Raw genomic sequence first — 16,143 nt, forward strand, 5'->3', positions numbered from 1 at the left:
AGTCCTCTAGACTAAGGGGTAAGATTGAGCGTGGGGTTGTTTATGCAACAGATACTATACCACTTTCTCAAAGAGCATCAATGTCTAATAATGAAGAGGGGTACTATTTACAAAAAGGACATGCATCATTCCCTGAAGTTCCCATGAACTCAATGCCTATATTTCCTAAGCATAAGTACTTATTCTAAACTTAAGTGTATGTTGATTACTTGGTATGTTCCCAATTAATATTAACAATTTTCAGTTTTGGATGGAAGTATGTAATGATCTTATCACAGTGTGTTCACTTCCTTCCATAATCATGAATTAAAAACCTATCATATAACTGTTTTACTGACAAGCCTTGGCACACTATTACATTTGTCAGTGGCCAGCAACCAAACAAACAGCCAACTCCCAACTTTCTTCTTTTTTTCTATGGAGTAATAAAGCACAAAAACTAACATTCTGGTTTCAGGGTTTAGGGTTCCCAAATTAATTTTAAGCAAATTCAAGGCATTTTCAAATTAACATTCAAAAATTTAGATTAAATGGATGAAAATCAGGACATGATAGAATTAATAATAATTCATTTTTAGATATTCTATTATCCCATTGAAGAGAGGATAACAGCATAATTGAATAATTCAACTAGATGTCAATTCAAAGACTAATTTTACACTCTATGCACTGAAAACTGATGATATGGCCTCACAGATAATGTGTTTGCTCTAGATGTTTATTTTCATTAAGTATTAAACAGGAAAAATCAGAGCAAATGGGAACCCTACTCACAACACCTACATTTATATGTCTCATTTGTACTCATAGTAATGTTACAACAATTGTTTACAGAATACAGTTAAATTCAGCAAACAGTTCCTAGCCCATTACTGGAGTTTTAACTTATTTATAACCTATGAACTTCTAGTTTGCCTTTCTTTTAGAAGGTGCAATCAAATTTAAACTAAAGAATAACTAAAAAAAACTGTTATTTATAAATTCATATAATAAGACAGAGCAAGAACTACTAAATAGTGAGACAACTGAATTCCTAGAATTTGCAAGTTAAAAACTCTTTCTCTTACTCAAGTAACTCCATAAGGTGCCTAATGAAGTCCCCTTGCCCCAGTAGGAGATATCTCCTTAAAGCTTGCAGGTGGTCCATGAATTTATACTGAGTGTTGAGAACATCCAAAACACGACGAGACGTTTCACGGTAAGCTTGTTCTAGCATTGCCTGCAGCTCTCCATCCTGATCCTCAACAAAGAGTGCTTCCACTGCCAACAGAAACAAGTAAATCATTGTAAAGCAAAACTGAAAGTGTCCAATGCAATACCAACTGTAATTGGAATAATTATAACACAGTAATAACAACAAAACTGAAACTGTATGTTTTTGAGATACAGTAAAAGAACTTTTGGTTTGGTCTACAGTTCAATCCCCAATTGGTACAACGATTTTTTTGTGTCACTTACCTCTTCTTTGATTTTCAGTAATGACTATTTAAAGTGAATGTGTGTCATGTCATACTGTGGTTCAGAGTCCACGTTAAGCTTAGGTCCCTCTATAACCGACTGATAAGAAAGTTCTCTACTTGGAGGAAGGCAACAAGATACAATCTCCAACAGAACCATACCTAGGAAACCACTCGAGATTTCAAACCCACCTTCAGATTGAGGATTGCTTTACCTTTAATGCAGAAGAGCTGCTATGCACAGAACCATCAAAGAACATGTAACAATTAAGTGCATTTCTTTAGGATGATGACACACAGTGTGGAAAAGTGATCTGTTGGTTGTTCACATTCTGTTTTGAGCTATCTTTCTACTACATGCCCCGCAGCCCACCGTGCAGTTTGAATGTCCTAATACAAACCGTTCAGAAGTTATGGCAGTTTTATTTAACGTAGGTCAGTAATTGTCACCCTGTACATTCAGACCAACACCACCACCACCACCACCACCACCACCTACTCGACCTACCTCTTCCTCTGTGCTATCTCATCCTACCAATTCACTTCTCCATATAACGTTGCAACACATGTAATTATCCCTGCCCACGCCATAGAGAACTCACCAGTGCCACATTCCTATCTCCTGCACTTGCTACCACATTTGATCCACCCTTCCTTCCAACTCTCCTTGCATTCTTTCTCAACTTCATCCATTCAACCCAGTGGAACCTCTCATCAACTTGAGCCTGTACAATGTATTCAGCTGGGACAATGTTTTCTGTATTGGCTAGCTTTGATGGAAGACATCATCCAAAAGCTTGTTTTGTTTAAGCACCTATCAACCTTTCAATGTGTCAACTTGGGTTGTTATCTTTAAGCTGGATTAGAATGCAGAAATGAAACCCAAATGCTTCTAAGCACACGAGTGCTAGAAGTGGAGGAAGAGGAGGAGATTTGTGTTTAACATCTCGTGGACAATGAGGTCATTAGAGATGGAGCACAATCTCGGATTAGGGAAGAAAGAGGAAGGGAATCGGCTGTGCCCTTTCAAAGGAACCATCCCGGCATTAACCTGAAATGATTTAGGGGAATCACGGAAAACCTAAATCAGGATGGCCAACTGTGGATTTGAACCGCCGTCCTCCCAAATGCGAGTCTGGACTTATTTTTTTATCCGCTCATTTCAATTGCCTTATTATTTTGAAACATCACATATGGCAAATACTAGTTCAATATTATTTTCTGTAACAATAATATAAACACACACACACACACACACACACACACACATTACGCATCTTAAATGATACACCTACTTTAACAGCATACATATAGTTTCAACCATACGAAAATGATGGATTGCTCCTCATCTCTTAAAGGAGGTGCTGAGTTGCAGGTACACACAATGATAAGGCTGTTAAACTCTTAGCTTTCAGACAGAAACACTCTTCTTCAGAAGCTACTGTCTATGGCCGCTTAGACCAGACTGCAGGCTTTGCTTGCATCTGCGGTGAGTAGCAGTCAGGGTGGGTGGCAGAAATACAGAAGTGGCATGTGGTAAGAAGAGGGAGGGATAGCAGAGGGGGGGAGGGGAAAGACACTGTGCTGCTATGAGAGCAAGTAGGAATGTGGTAGGGGCAGGATAGGAATGCTAGTTGGAGAATCAGGAGGCTTTGTGGAAGGAGGGGGAAAGAGGAGAAGGGAGGCATGGAGAAGGGGAAGAGACTAGTAGGTGCACTGGCAAAATAGAAGGCTTGCATAGTGTTTGAGCGGGGGGAGGGAAGCGATTGAATGATGGGGACTATCAAAGGATGAGACCAGGAGGGTTACAAGAATGAAGGATTTTGTAGGGCCAGTTCGCAAAGCACTGCACAGAAAAGCTGATGTTGTTATGAAGGATCCTGATGGCACAGGATCCGAAGCAGTCACTGAAGTGTAGCTGATTGTGTTGGGCCATGTGTTGTTCAGCAGTTGTCTCCTGGGCACAATTTGGGAGTGGCCATTCATGTGGACAGACAGCTTTTTAGTTGTCATGCTCACACGGAAAGCAGCACAGTGGTTGTAGCTTAGTTTGTAGATCACATGGCTACTTCCACGAGTAGCCCTGCCTTTGATGGTATAGGAGATGCCAGTGACAGGACCGGAGTAAGTGTTGGCGAGAGGATGTATGGGACAGGTCTTGCATCTAAGTCTAGTGCAGGGATATGAGTCATGAGACAAGGGGTTGGGGGCGGGGGTGTAGGAATGGGCAAGAATATCGAATACTCCCCCCCCCCCCCCCAAATTCTCTCTCTCTCTCTCTCTCTCTCTCTCTCTCTCTCTCTCTCTCTCTCTCTCTCTCTGTGTGTGTGTGTGTGTGTGTGTGTGTGTGTGTGTGTGTGTGTGTGTGTGTTTTTGTCCATGAGCTAAAAATATAGCAGTCTTTTTGTTGTGTGTTGAAGAATTAATTGAAGAAAGTCATCTCTCTTGAGTATAAAAATAAAAAATATTTCAAAGCAATTTTCTTCTGCGAATGTGTGCTCTTTCCTTAACACTTCATGTCTATGAAAAATGTAATAAAGGATGTGTGACGGTGAATTCAGATTAACGATATCAAAGAAAAGCCTTTGGAGGAAACGTATTTTCAAATATTTTATAATAAAATATAAGCACGGACTAAAGCTCCTCTCAATAAGTGGTACTTTTTTCTCTGTCTCCATCAAATTGAGCAGACGTATCTCTCTGTAGTATAATTAGTCGTGATTTATAATTAAATTAAAGCAGGTTATATTTGTGTTTCATTCAAAAAATGTCATGTACTCCATGCAATTATGAAGTGGTACATGCTTTATGATTTTTTTTGTTTCAGAAAAGCTAGCTGGAAATGTGAGCTCATCAGATCATGGTAAAGAGATGCAAAGTGGCAAATGCAATTCGTGTTCAGCTACTGATTTCGTTCAGCTATAAGAAAAGAGTGTTCCTGTGATTATTTGTGGATCATTTAACAGTGACTTGCAATAATTTTGAGCAAGAACAAACTACATATGATCTGGTCATTGTATCTAACTATGAGTCTGCTGCTCTCACTTTTGTCCACAGAATACATGGTTGTGTTTAATTATTATGACCTGTAAATTATAGGAACTTCAGGAGTTAATTTTATTTCAAAATCAATGCATTCTTTGCAGATGTGTATCCAATGCAATAGGAAGAATGCTCACCACCATCAACAAAGACATATGCTTGATGATTCATTGAGAAAGAGACTATAGTCACCTGCTAATTTGATTTTGACAAATTCTCTCATTTTATATTGGAGCCAACAATACATCAATCTGTCTGCAACTCAGCACCTTCTCTATGTGGTGAGAAGAAATCTATCTTTTTCACATTTTTGTTATTCCACTGTGGACTTTTCATTCCTTGACACATATTCATTGCTTTAATAGAAATGACTGATGAACACTATAGAGCTTATGACAACACCACCATAACAGCCAACACATTTTCAGGTTCATGTACGCAAGCATTGCATATACAACAAAAATTTACTGGGCAATAAAATAGTTTTGATAATTTACCTGATGATAAAAAATGTGACAACAGAATTACTATTGCACTGTAATAAACTAAATGACTGAGAACACTACATCAATATATGGCTAGAGAGATGAGCTGCACTGCCACAACAATGAAGTAATGGTTTCCCCTTACTCTTTTCACTATCTGAGAACATCATCTGTTGCTTTTAACAGATGTAGCTGTAGTAAAAAACTATTCACATTAATTGACTAACAACTAATTTCACAGACACAGTAAATAAAAATGCCTCAAACAATATTCAAAAACCGAAAAGAAGAATAAAGTTGATTTTGCTTAATGTTATGTCTGACATTAACTCTATATGATCAGATCCATGAGCCCCAGCAGTATTTCCATATCTGCTTGAGGTGTCATGTGTTACAAATGATCAATTAACAAGTCTTTAAGTAATTTATTTGGCCTTTTTTTAATCAATAGGTAAGAAAAATTATACCGTTGGTGCTTTCCAAAGCGAGCCTGAGGGCTTCACGGCCTTTTATAGGCGTGTGGTCTTGGCACACTTCACGAAGGAAGTTTATGCTCTTGCCCGTAGCAAGAATTTTGCGAGCTTGTGCCAAAGATATGAAACTTGGTACAAGAGCTTCCCTGTATGGAAAAGAAAATTAATATTAGTTAACTGTATTTCAATTATAATAATACCTAAGTCATATACTATCAATCAAAACTTACTGAACATAATATTTATCGTGCCATAAGCGGTCTCCTTTCACATCAGGATTTGCAGCTATGAAGAATTCATTATAAGGATCCTCCAATTCCCCATCCAAAATCCACCGACTTAGCATTACATACATGGGACGACATACCTGCAAAAGTAAGTAGCTTTTCTTACTGAACACATCTGGAGCATAACTACACTAAATGCACAATAAATGATACAGCTATTTTCTAATTACTGTTATTATTATTAGCCTTTTCCTCTTTTATAAGTGATTGCACGATAAAAGAGTAGGACAAACATGTTACAAGTGATGCAAAATAATAATAATAACCAACATATTTCAAACATCTTGTCGAATCAAACTAAATGGATATGTAGACATAGAAGTAAGTCTCTACCCTGACTATTCCAACACCATCATCATCATTTAAGATAGATTATGCCTTTCAGCGTTCAGTGTGGAGCATAGCCCCCTTATAAAATTCCTCCGTGATCCCCTATTAAGTGCGAACATTGGTGCCTCTTCTGATGTTAAACCTATTACTTCAAAATCATTCTTAACCGAATCCAGGTACTTTCTCCTTGGTCTGCCCCGACTCCTCCTACCCTCTACTGCTGAAACCATGAGTCTCTTGGGTAACCTTGCTTCTCCCATGCGTGTAACATGACCCCACCATCTAAGTCTGTTCATCCTGACTGCTGCATCTATAGAGTTCATTCCCATTTTTTTCCCCTCATTGTGGACACCCTCCTGCTATTGTTCCCATCTGCTTGTACCTGCAATCATCCTAGCTACTTTCATATCCGTAACCTCAACCTTGTTGATAAGGTAACCTGAATCAGCCCAGCTTTCGCTCCCATACAACAAAGTTGGTCGAAAGATTGAACGGTGCACAGGTAACTTAGTCTTGGTACTGACTTACTTCTTGCAGAAGAGAGTAGATTGTAGCTGAGTACTCACTGCATTAGCTTTGCTACACCTCGCTTCCAGTTCTTTCATCATGTTGCCATCCTGTGAGAATATGCATCCTAAGTACTTGAAACTGTCCACCTGTTCTGACTTTGTTCCTCCTATTTGGCACTCAATCCATTTATATTTCTTTCCCACTGACATTACTTTCGTTTTGGAGATGATAATCTTCATACCATAGTCCTTACATTTCTGATCTAGCTCTGAAATATTACTTTGCAAACTTTCAATCGAATCTGCAATCACAACTAAGTCATCCACATATGCAAGACTGCTTAGTTTGTGTTCACATATCTTAATCTCACCCAGCCAGTCTATTGTTTTCAACATATGATCCATAAATAATATGAACAACAGTGGAGACAGGTTGTAGCTCTGTCTTACTCCTGAAACTACTCTGAAACATGAACTCAATTTACCGTCAACTCTAACTGCTGCCTGACTACCCATGTAAAGACCCTTGCAAAAGTTTGCCTCCTATTCCATAATCTCATAGAACAGACAATAACTTCCTCCTAGGAACCCGGTCATATGCCTTTTCTAGATATATAAAGCATAGATACAGTTCCCTGTTCCACTCATAACACTTCTCCATCATTTGCCGTAAGCTAGAGATCTGGTCCTGACAACCTCTAAGAGGCCTAAACCCACACTGATTTTCATCCAACTGGTCCTCAACTAGTACTATTCCAACAATAAGAGATATTCTCCTAAGATGTATACTAATAAAATTATTGAGAAAATGTTAATTGTATACTGAATCATACAAAATAAACAGCTTTGCTTTACTACAGGAGTTGGTCTGTTACTTAAACCAAAACCTATTATTAATATTCACAGCCATTTACAAGAAAATGTAGTGAGTGTGATATTTCCCTTTTTTGGGTTAAGTGGCAATTAGAATAAAACTGGCAGTCCTGTGGAGTGTTACCAAAATAACAAAAATTGTGTCATATTACTCCACGGGAGATACAACTGATCAAGCTGGCCTACTGGCATTGACTCCCCAGTTCATCTTTGGATTTCTGGGAGGCACTGGTTTCACAAAGAACAACAGGATCTCGTGTCACTTTGTGTGATCACAAGGGCAAGGAAGTGCAGGCACACAAGTTCACACTTCTTTAGCAACAATGACAGAAGGATATGTATGAATATGTGGTAACCAAATAGACCATCTTGTGATGAAGCAAGCTGGGATAATTTTAATTCCCCTCTTGTTTTGCCATTTGCCTCCTTAAATTCGTTTTTTCACTTATAACAATTTACCATTAACATACATGAATATAACCTGCATTTTCATAAAAGAGAAAGATTAGCCCTCAGTTTTAAACAATATAACACCAGATTTAATTTTGTGTTTAGTTTTATGTATGTAATTGATTTCCTAATTTATTTTGACTATTCCTAGTTAGTATCTTCTGTTATACGGTGAAATCAGTAATGGCTTCATAACTTAAATTCTACTGTTGACACTTAAACAAATATAAATTTTGTAATAATTGCAAACATTTGGAAGGTGAAATGCTCGTATTCTTTAAGTATCTACTTGGTTCTAGTCGGAAACATGTTAGCAAAATCAGCCATTAATTAATTCAAAAGTTATTGACAGTTTTGTAAAAAGTATTATTTGCATAACTATATTTGTTAATTTCACAATTTAAACAAATAATTCGACCTAACTCTTGTAGTAGAAGAAACTGTTAAAAAGAACCAATTTTTTGATGTATTCAGGTAATTTAAGAAGTTAAGTGTTAATTGTAATTTCTCTAAATTTAACTTTGAAAAAAGTGTAGTTTCGGCCATTATTATTGTGAGGATATGTAAGGGCACGATTTTTGGTCACAAGACAGTCAGTCCATGGCCGAGTTTCAGATGAGAAACCTATGTTGGTTAGAACAACAACAATGTTTCAACTTAACAGTGAAATAAGTGTTACAGTAATAGGCCATGTGTTACAGCAATGACAGTGTCTGTACCATATGCACCTGACTATTCCATAGCTATGTTATTACTGCTTGTTGATGTTCAACAGGAAACTATTGTAGAAGTATGTGGATGTTTGCCTGCTAACTATTAATGAGGCTTATCGGAAGTTGGAACAATACTTCACTGGCCAAATAACTGTGTTTTACTTGGGGGGGGGGGGGGGGGGGGAGATGAAATTAAAGTACTGTGAAACGCAATTGTACAACTGTTGGCTACATCATTTACACTGAGGACAACAAACGAAGAAATACCTCCTATAAGTAAAGGGTGTCTCAAAAGGTATGCTACAACTTCAATGTGTTAAGAACCCAAACCATTTAAGATATTCACATCATGTTTGGCTTATGTGGAGACAAGCACATGAAGTTTCATTTCTTTGTGTTCAAGGTTGATGTCACTGAAGCATAAAGACATCACTTCAAGAAAAAGCTCAGTACGTGGAACAGTTTATTCAGATCAAATCAGACCTACAGATTCAAAGGAACTTCCAAATAACAGTACAGGAAGCAACCATTGTCACAGACTTCAATATGCTAGTGATACTGGAACAAGTGAAGCCAACACAGTACAGATACTGTTGACTTTTCAACAGTCACCACAGAAGTTTGTTCAGAGGGCATCGTAGGAGCTGCAAATCCCTCGGGTGACCTTTCACCGGGTCCTTCGGACTCATTTATGGATGTGCCCACACCGATTGCAGCTGCTGAACGCATTGGCACTAGACAACGAGCCGTAACATACACAATTTGCTGTGGATGTTCTTCACCTTTTAAAGGAGGATGGAAATTTTCTAAAAAATGGAACTTTTTCTGCCAAAGCAACATTCCGCAAAGGTCCTAAGGTAAACAAACACAATGTTCACATTTGGGACACAACCAATCCACATATTGTGACAGACTAGGTAAGTGGTAGCCCAATGTGTGGGGTGTTTGATGTTTGATTGCATTGTGGGACCATTTTTATTATCTTTAAAACAGTTAATTCTAACAGTTAGCTTGACATGCTGGAGCCGTTTGCATTACAACCAGTTGACTCCAAGACACAGCTGTTTTCCAACAACACTGTTGCACTGGGCTCAGACTGTGCAAGATGTTCTAAACCAAGTGTTTCCAGAGTGCCAGGTTATATTCATATATGTTAATGGTAAATTTTTATAAGTGAAAAAACGAATTTAAGAAGGCAGATCGCAAAACAAGGGGGGAATTAAAATTATCCCAGCTTGCTTCATCACAAGATGGTCTATTTGGTTACCACATATCCTTCTGTCATTGTTGCTAAAGAAGTGTGAACTCGTGTGCCAGCACTTCCTCGCTCTTGTGTTCACACGAAGGTACACGAGATCCTGTTGTTTGATAAACCAGTGCCTCCCAGAAATCCAAAGATGAACTGGGGAGCAAGGATTCAGTTCTTTAAATCATTGAGTCAACGGACTTCTTTCTATGGGGGTTGTTTCAAAAGCCTATTGACCAACTCAATGATTTAAAAAAACTGAATCCTTGCTGCCATTGTCACAGCTAATGCAGATATGTTGCACAGAGTGTGGATAGAGGTTGAATACAGACTACATGTTGTGCATGTCACCAAAGGCACCCACGTTGAAGTCGACTGAATGGCACAAAAACTTTTGTGAGGTAGTGTCTCACATAAGCCAAGCATGGCGTGAATAATTTAGTTAGCTTGGATGCTATAACACCTTACAGTTGTAGTGTTTATTTTAAGACACCCTGTGTGTGTGTGTGTGTGTGTGTGTGATCAATAACAGTGGCTACCACCAATCAGAGGGTTATCTAAACAAGCCCACGCCTACTCGGCACAACATCAAAAGTGCAACTGCAACTGCTGGTCAACCTGGGAAGGCAACCAGTCTTGACTAGCATGCATAACTAAAACCAGAGAGTCAACATTTCATGAATGGAGAAAGTGAGCAAAAATCAGTATACTGTTGCATTGAGTTTAGCTACTACCGTCATGGTTTTAATTTGTAAATATACAAGAGTGAACTTAAGTTTCAAAAGACTTGGGAATGCACAATGACGGGGATAGTTTTGTAACATGAAGAATAACCATCTTTAAGTGGTCCATTCCCCAAGTTCAGCATTAGAAGGATAGGTTACTTAATAGTTCTCTCTACATGTCAATATGACTACTGACCCAACATATGTGTTGGAAATAATTAAATAAAAACCAAATTAATTACAATTAAATAAATTATGCGTGTCATTATGGGTAATGTAGATGTCTGCGAGGTGATACATTTCACGACCATTCAGCCATTATAGCAGGATGTACAATTCTGACAATACAAATTTAAAATTGGCTTAAGTTTTGGTTGAACACACGGAAGTTTCAAAGTCAGAACCATGTCTTCATGCAGCATTCATATATTAGTGGGTTTGGATAAATTATAGAGCTCACTTAGAAATTAAAAGTACAGGGCAATTTTTCCTGAATTACAACAAAATTGAAGGAAAAATGTTCAATACAAAATTATATAACTTACTGCTGCCAAGAGTGTGCGTACACTACGGCGTAAATTTGGATCACCGTGCTGCAAAAAACTATGTACACAGGATGCCAGAGCACCACCACGACGCCCACGGCATGCTTCTGCCAGTGACAGCAACAGCTGCAACCTTAGTGTGGGGCTCCGTACACATACTGCCAATTGACTCAATGTCAGTGATGGCAGTTGCTCTTCTGCTAGCGGTGAATCAACTACAGCCTCTGACTGCTTCTGTAACTTTCAGATAAAGAAAAGAGAGTTTACTTTGCGAAAATAAAACTGAAGTGTACACAGAATAAATGGGAAACTAATCATAAAAAAGCAGAGGATGAAAATACCACTACAGATGGAAAGTTCTTTTATTATCACACGATCGGTTCCGGGCCCTTAAATGCTCATCTTCAGGTGTCGTAACTGGGTGCTGTAAACCCCAAGCGCCGCAGTGGACACGTACGAAGCACAGTGTGCTACCTACAAATGCAGAACATGACTCCATGCTCTGACCCAGTCTAACAACTTTCAAATAGAACAGAACTAAGGATACTGATTCTCAAAGAAGCGTCATTTAAAATTTATGGTTACTAATGAGCAGTCATACATTACCTAAATTTTAGTTAAAAATGGGCACAACAATGTCAAAAAGTGTCTAGCATGTTGAAGCTGGATACAATTGAGAGTATTTTTATCAAGGACTCACAGTTGTTAATTTGACTAACCATGACATAATAATAATAATAATAATAATAATAATAATAATAATAATAATAATAATAATTAGTCCATCCCCAACAAGTTAAATAACATATTTCTGACAACAATATCGGTACAGAAAACCAGTAAAATGGTATTATCATCAAGGGCAGATATAATATAAAATGGCACTGGTTATTAAAGTTAATATTTATTGTGCCTGACTATGTGTCAGTTTCTACAGCCACTTGGCATGCAGGCTGTCATTCTCTCATACATGACAGTAATTTTTGCAATTAATTTTAAAACCTGTGTATCTTTTCATGTGTTCTCCTGCTTCCTACTTTCAGTTAATTGATTACCCAAATTATTTTTTCTTTGTTCTCTTTCTGCGGGAAAACTCTGCCACTACAATGAATGTAACAATCTGACATGGCACACAAGTGCTTGGGTTTATAGTGTGGGCTGTGGCAGCTAAGAATGCAAGGGAAGAGAATACAATGAAATGACTGAATACGAATGTAGTCTTGATATTTTAATTTACAAACAACAAGCATGCAACTCTATTTAAATGTGACATTACTATTGTTTTAAATGTGTTATTTGGTACTATCAAAAATGGAAGCTCATAAATTGGCAGAGTACTTTATTTATAAAGAGCATTTAAAGAAATATTCTGTGAAAAATTGAAATTTACTGTGAAAGTTTTTGCTGTCATAAAAGCCTAACTCAACAACAACCATCACGAATTGCTTCTTCCAACATTTGGTTATCAATCATCATCAGAAAAGACTGATTACAACTGGTTTGCAGAATTTAATCATTAACACGTTTTTGTCAGTGATGAATTCTGTGAAGACTGACAAAAACTGGTTGTCAGAAAAAACACTGATGCTATGCAGCACAATAACTGCTCGGTGTGCAGCCAAATAAATTATTCTTGCTTCTTCTTCTTCTTCTTCTTCTTCTTCTTCTTCTTCTTCTTCTTCTAATATTTCAGCTGTATATCATTCACCCATTTTCAGACTGACACTCCAATACTTACTCCATCCTTTTAAACTCATGGACCACACCATTGCAAATGTGGCCACAAATACACAGGTGCCAGTGATGTTGATCAGCAGCAAAGAAATTCACATATGCATGAATAATGTCTGTGGCTGCAAGGTCGACCCTTCCCTGGATGTTGCTGTATCACTTTAAACCGCACTGTGGTGAGGTATTTGAAAGTTTAGTACAGAAAGTGCTGGATTCCATGACTTATTCAAGTTGAAGCCGCTACTGTTATTAAATAAACCCATCACCAAATGAATTTCAAATGCTTCTTTCATCATCGAGTCCCAAAACAATAAAAGATGAAGTAGACGCTAAAATTTTGACACTTTTGTACAACACGGAGTGACCAGTATCAACACCGCACTTTGTCACAGCTGAATTACTGGGTTGTAAGAGACAGTTATACCTGTGGTGTCCTCAACATCTTTCATGGACTTTGCGAGTTGTCTGTATGATGTATGGAAGGCGATACTGGAGATCTTGTAAACAGCCGCACAAGCACTGAGACCATTCTTTTTTATTGTTTGCCAGTACTAAGTGTTGCCAAAGTGATCATTATACCACTGTCAAGACCGAGAGATTCTGTATGACCGCGTTCCAGTGTAGGACTGGGAGTGAATGGCTACTGTCCACTTAGGAATATGATTTACTGTAACAAGAAATTGTAGTCCACACTAAGCATAAGGCAAAATCTAGTAAAATGTGTGCAATATACATTAACTGAAGAGAATTGGATGACCCATGAACTCTTTAGTGAACATCAGCAAGGTGGGGCATTGATTAGTACATGGGATTAGCATTTAGGAGGAAGATGGGTCATATCCCTGTCCTGACCATCTGGACTTAAGTTTTCCTTGATTTCCCTAAATAACTTACGGCAAACGCTTGGGTGGTCCCTTTGAAAAGGGTGTGGCCAATTTCCTTCCTCAGGTTTTCCTAATTCAAGCTTGTGCTTCATCTTGAATAAAGAAGAAGTATACACAACAATTTCGACTTATTCATGCAACACAGAGTAACCAGTACCAATAGACAGCCCTGACACAGGTGATTCACAAGAGCCGGTTGTACCTGTAGAGTTCCACGATTCTTTCATGGACTTTAAGAGATGTCCGTCCGATTTATGAAAGGTCACACCCCCCCAAGGGATCTTGTAAGCCTCAGCTTTATGGATACCAAATCATGTTTAACAGAACTCAGGAGTGCTGCTATTTTCAATGGAGAGCAAAAAATTACTTTCACTTTGTGTTTGCTGAGAATAGACTTCCCAAATATGGCAGGAAAAACAAGAATTTAAATCTTACTGTGTCTTCTTCTGCATTCCTTATGCCAGCCTTCAGTTTAATTCATGGCATGTTCTGTTTCTTCTGTGGAGAACATCCACTGGCTTCTTAAACCTTCTTTAAGTGTTAGGAGTTCATCCCGCAGACTGCTTTCATCATCATCTGGGAAAGATAGTGGCAGCTATTTGAAACTAAATATAAATCCGCATTTCTTGGTTTCCAATATATTGCCATCATCTTTGCAGCAAACCAAAGCATCCAAAAGTGGAATGTATCCTCTCTTTTTTTTTCATTATAAACTGGATATACCTATGGATGGAATTAAGATGGTTTAAAAATTCTTGTACTCTATTTTCACCACGGGGCCCCACTATAAATGTACCGTCAACATGTCTACACTTAAGATATTATTTAACTTTATTAGTAAATTATGCACCTATGAAGACAATTTAGAGGTGACTTCTGAAGACCATGTGTCCACCATTTGTATCACTTTCTTTCCACAAGTATGTTGTCATTCATCAAACCTCTTTAGCAGCACAGCTTTAAAAGAATTATTATGAAACACTTGCCACCTAAGAGTTGCCAAAAACATAACAGTCCAAAGCAGACTAACAACGAACTGGGAGTCGAATGACACAATATCTAAAATGGATGATGATGAAATGATGAGGGTAACACAAACACCCCATCCCCCGGCAGAGAAAATCCCCAACCCAGCCGTGAATCGAACCCGGGACCCTGTGATCCAGAGGCAGCAGCGCTAGCCACTAGACCATGAGATGCGGACATGGAAGTTGTTGAACAGTGGCAACACATGTGCTTTGGCTTGATTATGAAACAATAATTTTTTTTTAATGCACCCGCAGCTACCAACTGCGAACTGGAGGCATACATATAACAACTACTGCCCCCAGTTTCTGTTTGTGTGTGTGTGTGTGTGTGTGTGTGTGTGTGTGTGTGTGTGTTTTCACTAAGGTGGTAGTGCCGTATCTAATAATGTTTGCATTGAACAACTAACATAACTTTTCCACCACAAGGTGTTACACATGTTTTTAATTTTTTTTCTTTGTTAGGAGAGCATGTAAGTTGCCACTGCATGGATTGCATTTTTCTCTGCTTCGTGATAATAAAGCAAATTTCAACATCCCATGTCAATAGTACTACTCTTAGGAATAAAAAGTCTATAACAACTGGCACTTTTAGTCTCATTTCCATCAATAATCCGCCTTAGCTTTAGTTCATAGACAGTGAAATTTCAGTATCTAGTCAAAGATACAATGAACAAATCCAACAGTTTTAGTTTTACAGCAACACTGCAAACAGATACTTACATAAAAACGGTAAGTATATGTGCAATATTTTCACCACCGACAGCTGTCAAGACAACACAAGTGAATCAATCACAGTGTAGTATATCAGCTTAAGATAGCTATACTTGCTCTGATACATTTCACTTTCTTTCATACAACAGCAATGTCAAAAGTAGATAAGATAGAACCGAAGAAAATAATTTATTTCATAAAATACGTTAAGGTCCTTCAATATAATCCCTATTCTTGCTTATGACAGCTTCCCAGTATTTTGGCAACACCCGTATTCCAAACAGTGCAACTTCACTGTTGAGTTGTTAATCAGGTCACCTCAAACGTATGAGAATGTTTTCCATAGAGGTGCAACAATTCCTTTCAGAAACTGTTCTCTTTCTGTTTGATAACACTGAAGCAATTCTTCTGTAATTCTTTTGCAACCTGCTTTCTGCTCTTCACTCAGATGATGCGGAACCCACCTGGCAGCAACTTTTCCCATCTTTAACTTTTCAGTTATGATTCTGTAAACTGAAGTGACAGGCATTATAGCCTCATGTGCAATTTGCTCAAATGTATTTGGTGAGTCTTTCCCACAAGGTGATTAACAATAACCTGAGAGATGTAGTCTGTTGCAGCTCATGGCCTTCCACTACTTGGGTTGCCCTCAGT

General features: G+C 38.2%; 1 protein-coding gene across 14 annotated transcripts in view; it reads right to left on the minus strand.

Moving 5' to 3' along the window:
* LOC126331098 (gamma-tubulin complex component 3-like) overlaps positions 1–16,143 on the minus strand; it is a 271,857-nt gene that overhangs the window by 120,350 nt on the left and 135,364 nt on the right. For 10 of the 14 annotated variants that reach the window (XR_007563253.1, XR_007563254.1, XM_049996444.1 and 7 more), the window contains 4 exons: positions 11,136–11,375; positions 5,688–5,824; positions 5,452–5,603; positions 1,068–1,260 (listed from right to left, as the gene is read on the minus strand). Coding sequence is in view for 12 of the 14 variants with exons in the window: in XM_049996444.1 (XP_049852401.1) it covers positions 1,068–1,260; positions 5,452–5,603; positions 5,688–5,824; positions 11,136–11,375 (722 nt within the window). In the remaining 2 variants the exon portion in view is untranslated. The remainder of the gene's footprint in view (positions 1–1,067; positions 1,261–5,451; positions 5,604–5,687; positions 5,825–11,135; positions 11,376–16,143) is intronic. The other 4 variants (XM_049996446.1, XM_049996445.1, XM_049996450.1 and 1 more) reach the window with 1 other exon arrangement.

This window comes from Schistocerca gregaria, chromosome 2 (genome assembly GCF_023897955.1).
Source record: "Schistocerca gregaria isolate iqSchGreg1 chromosome 2, iqSchGreg1.2, whole genome shotgun sequence".
Classification (NCBI taxonomy): domain Eukaryota; kingdom Metazoa; phylum Arthropoda; class Insecta; order Orthoptera; family Acrididae; genus Schistocerca; species Schistocerca gregaria.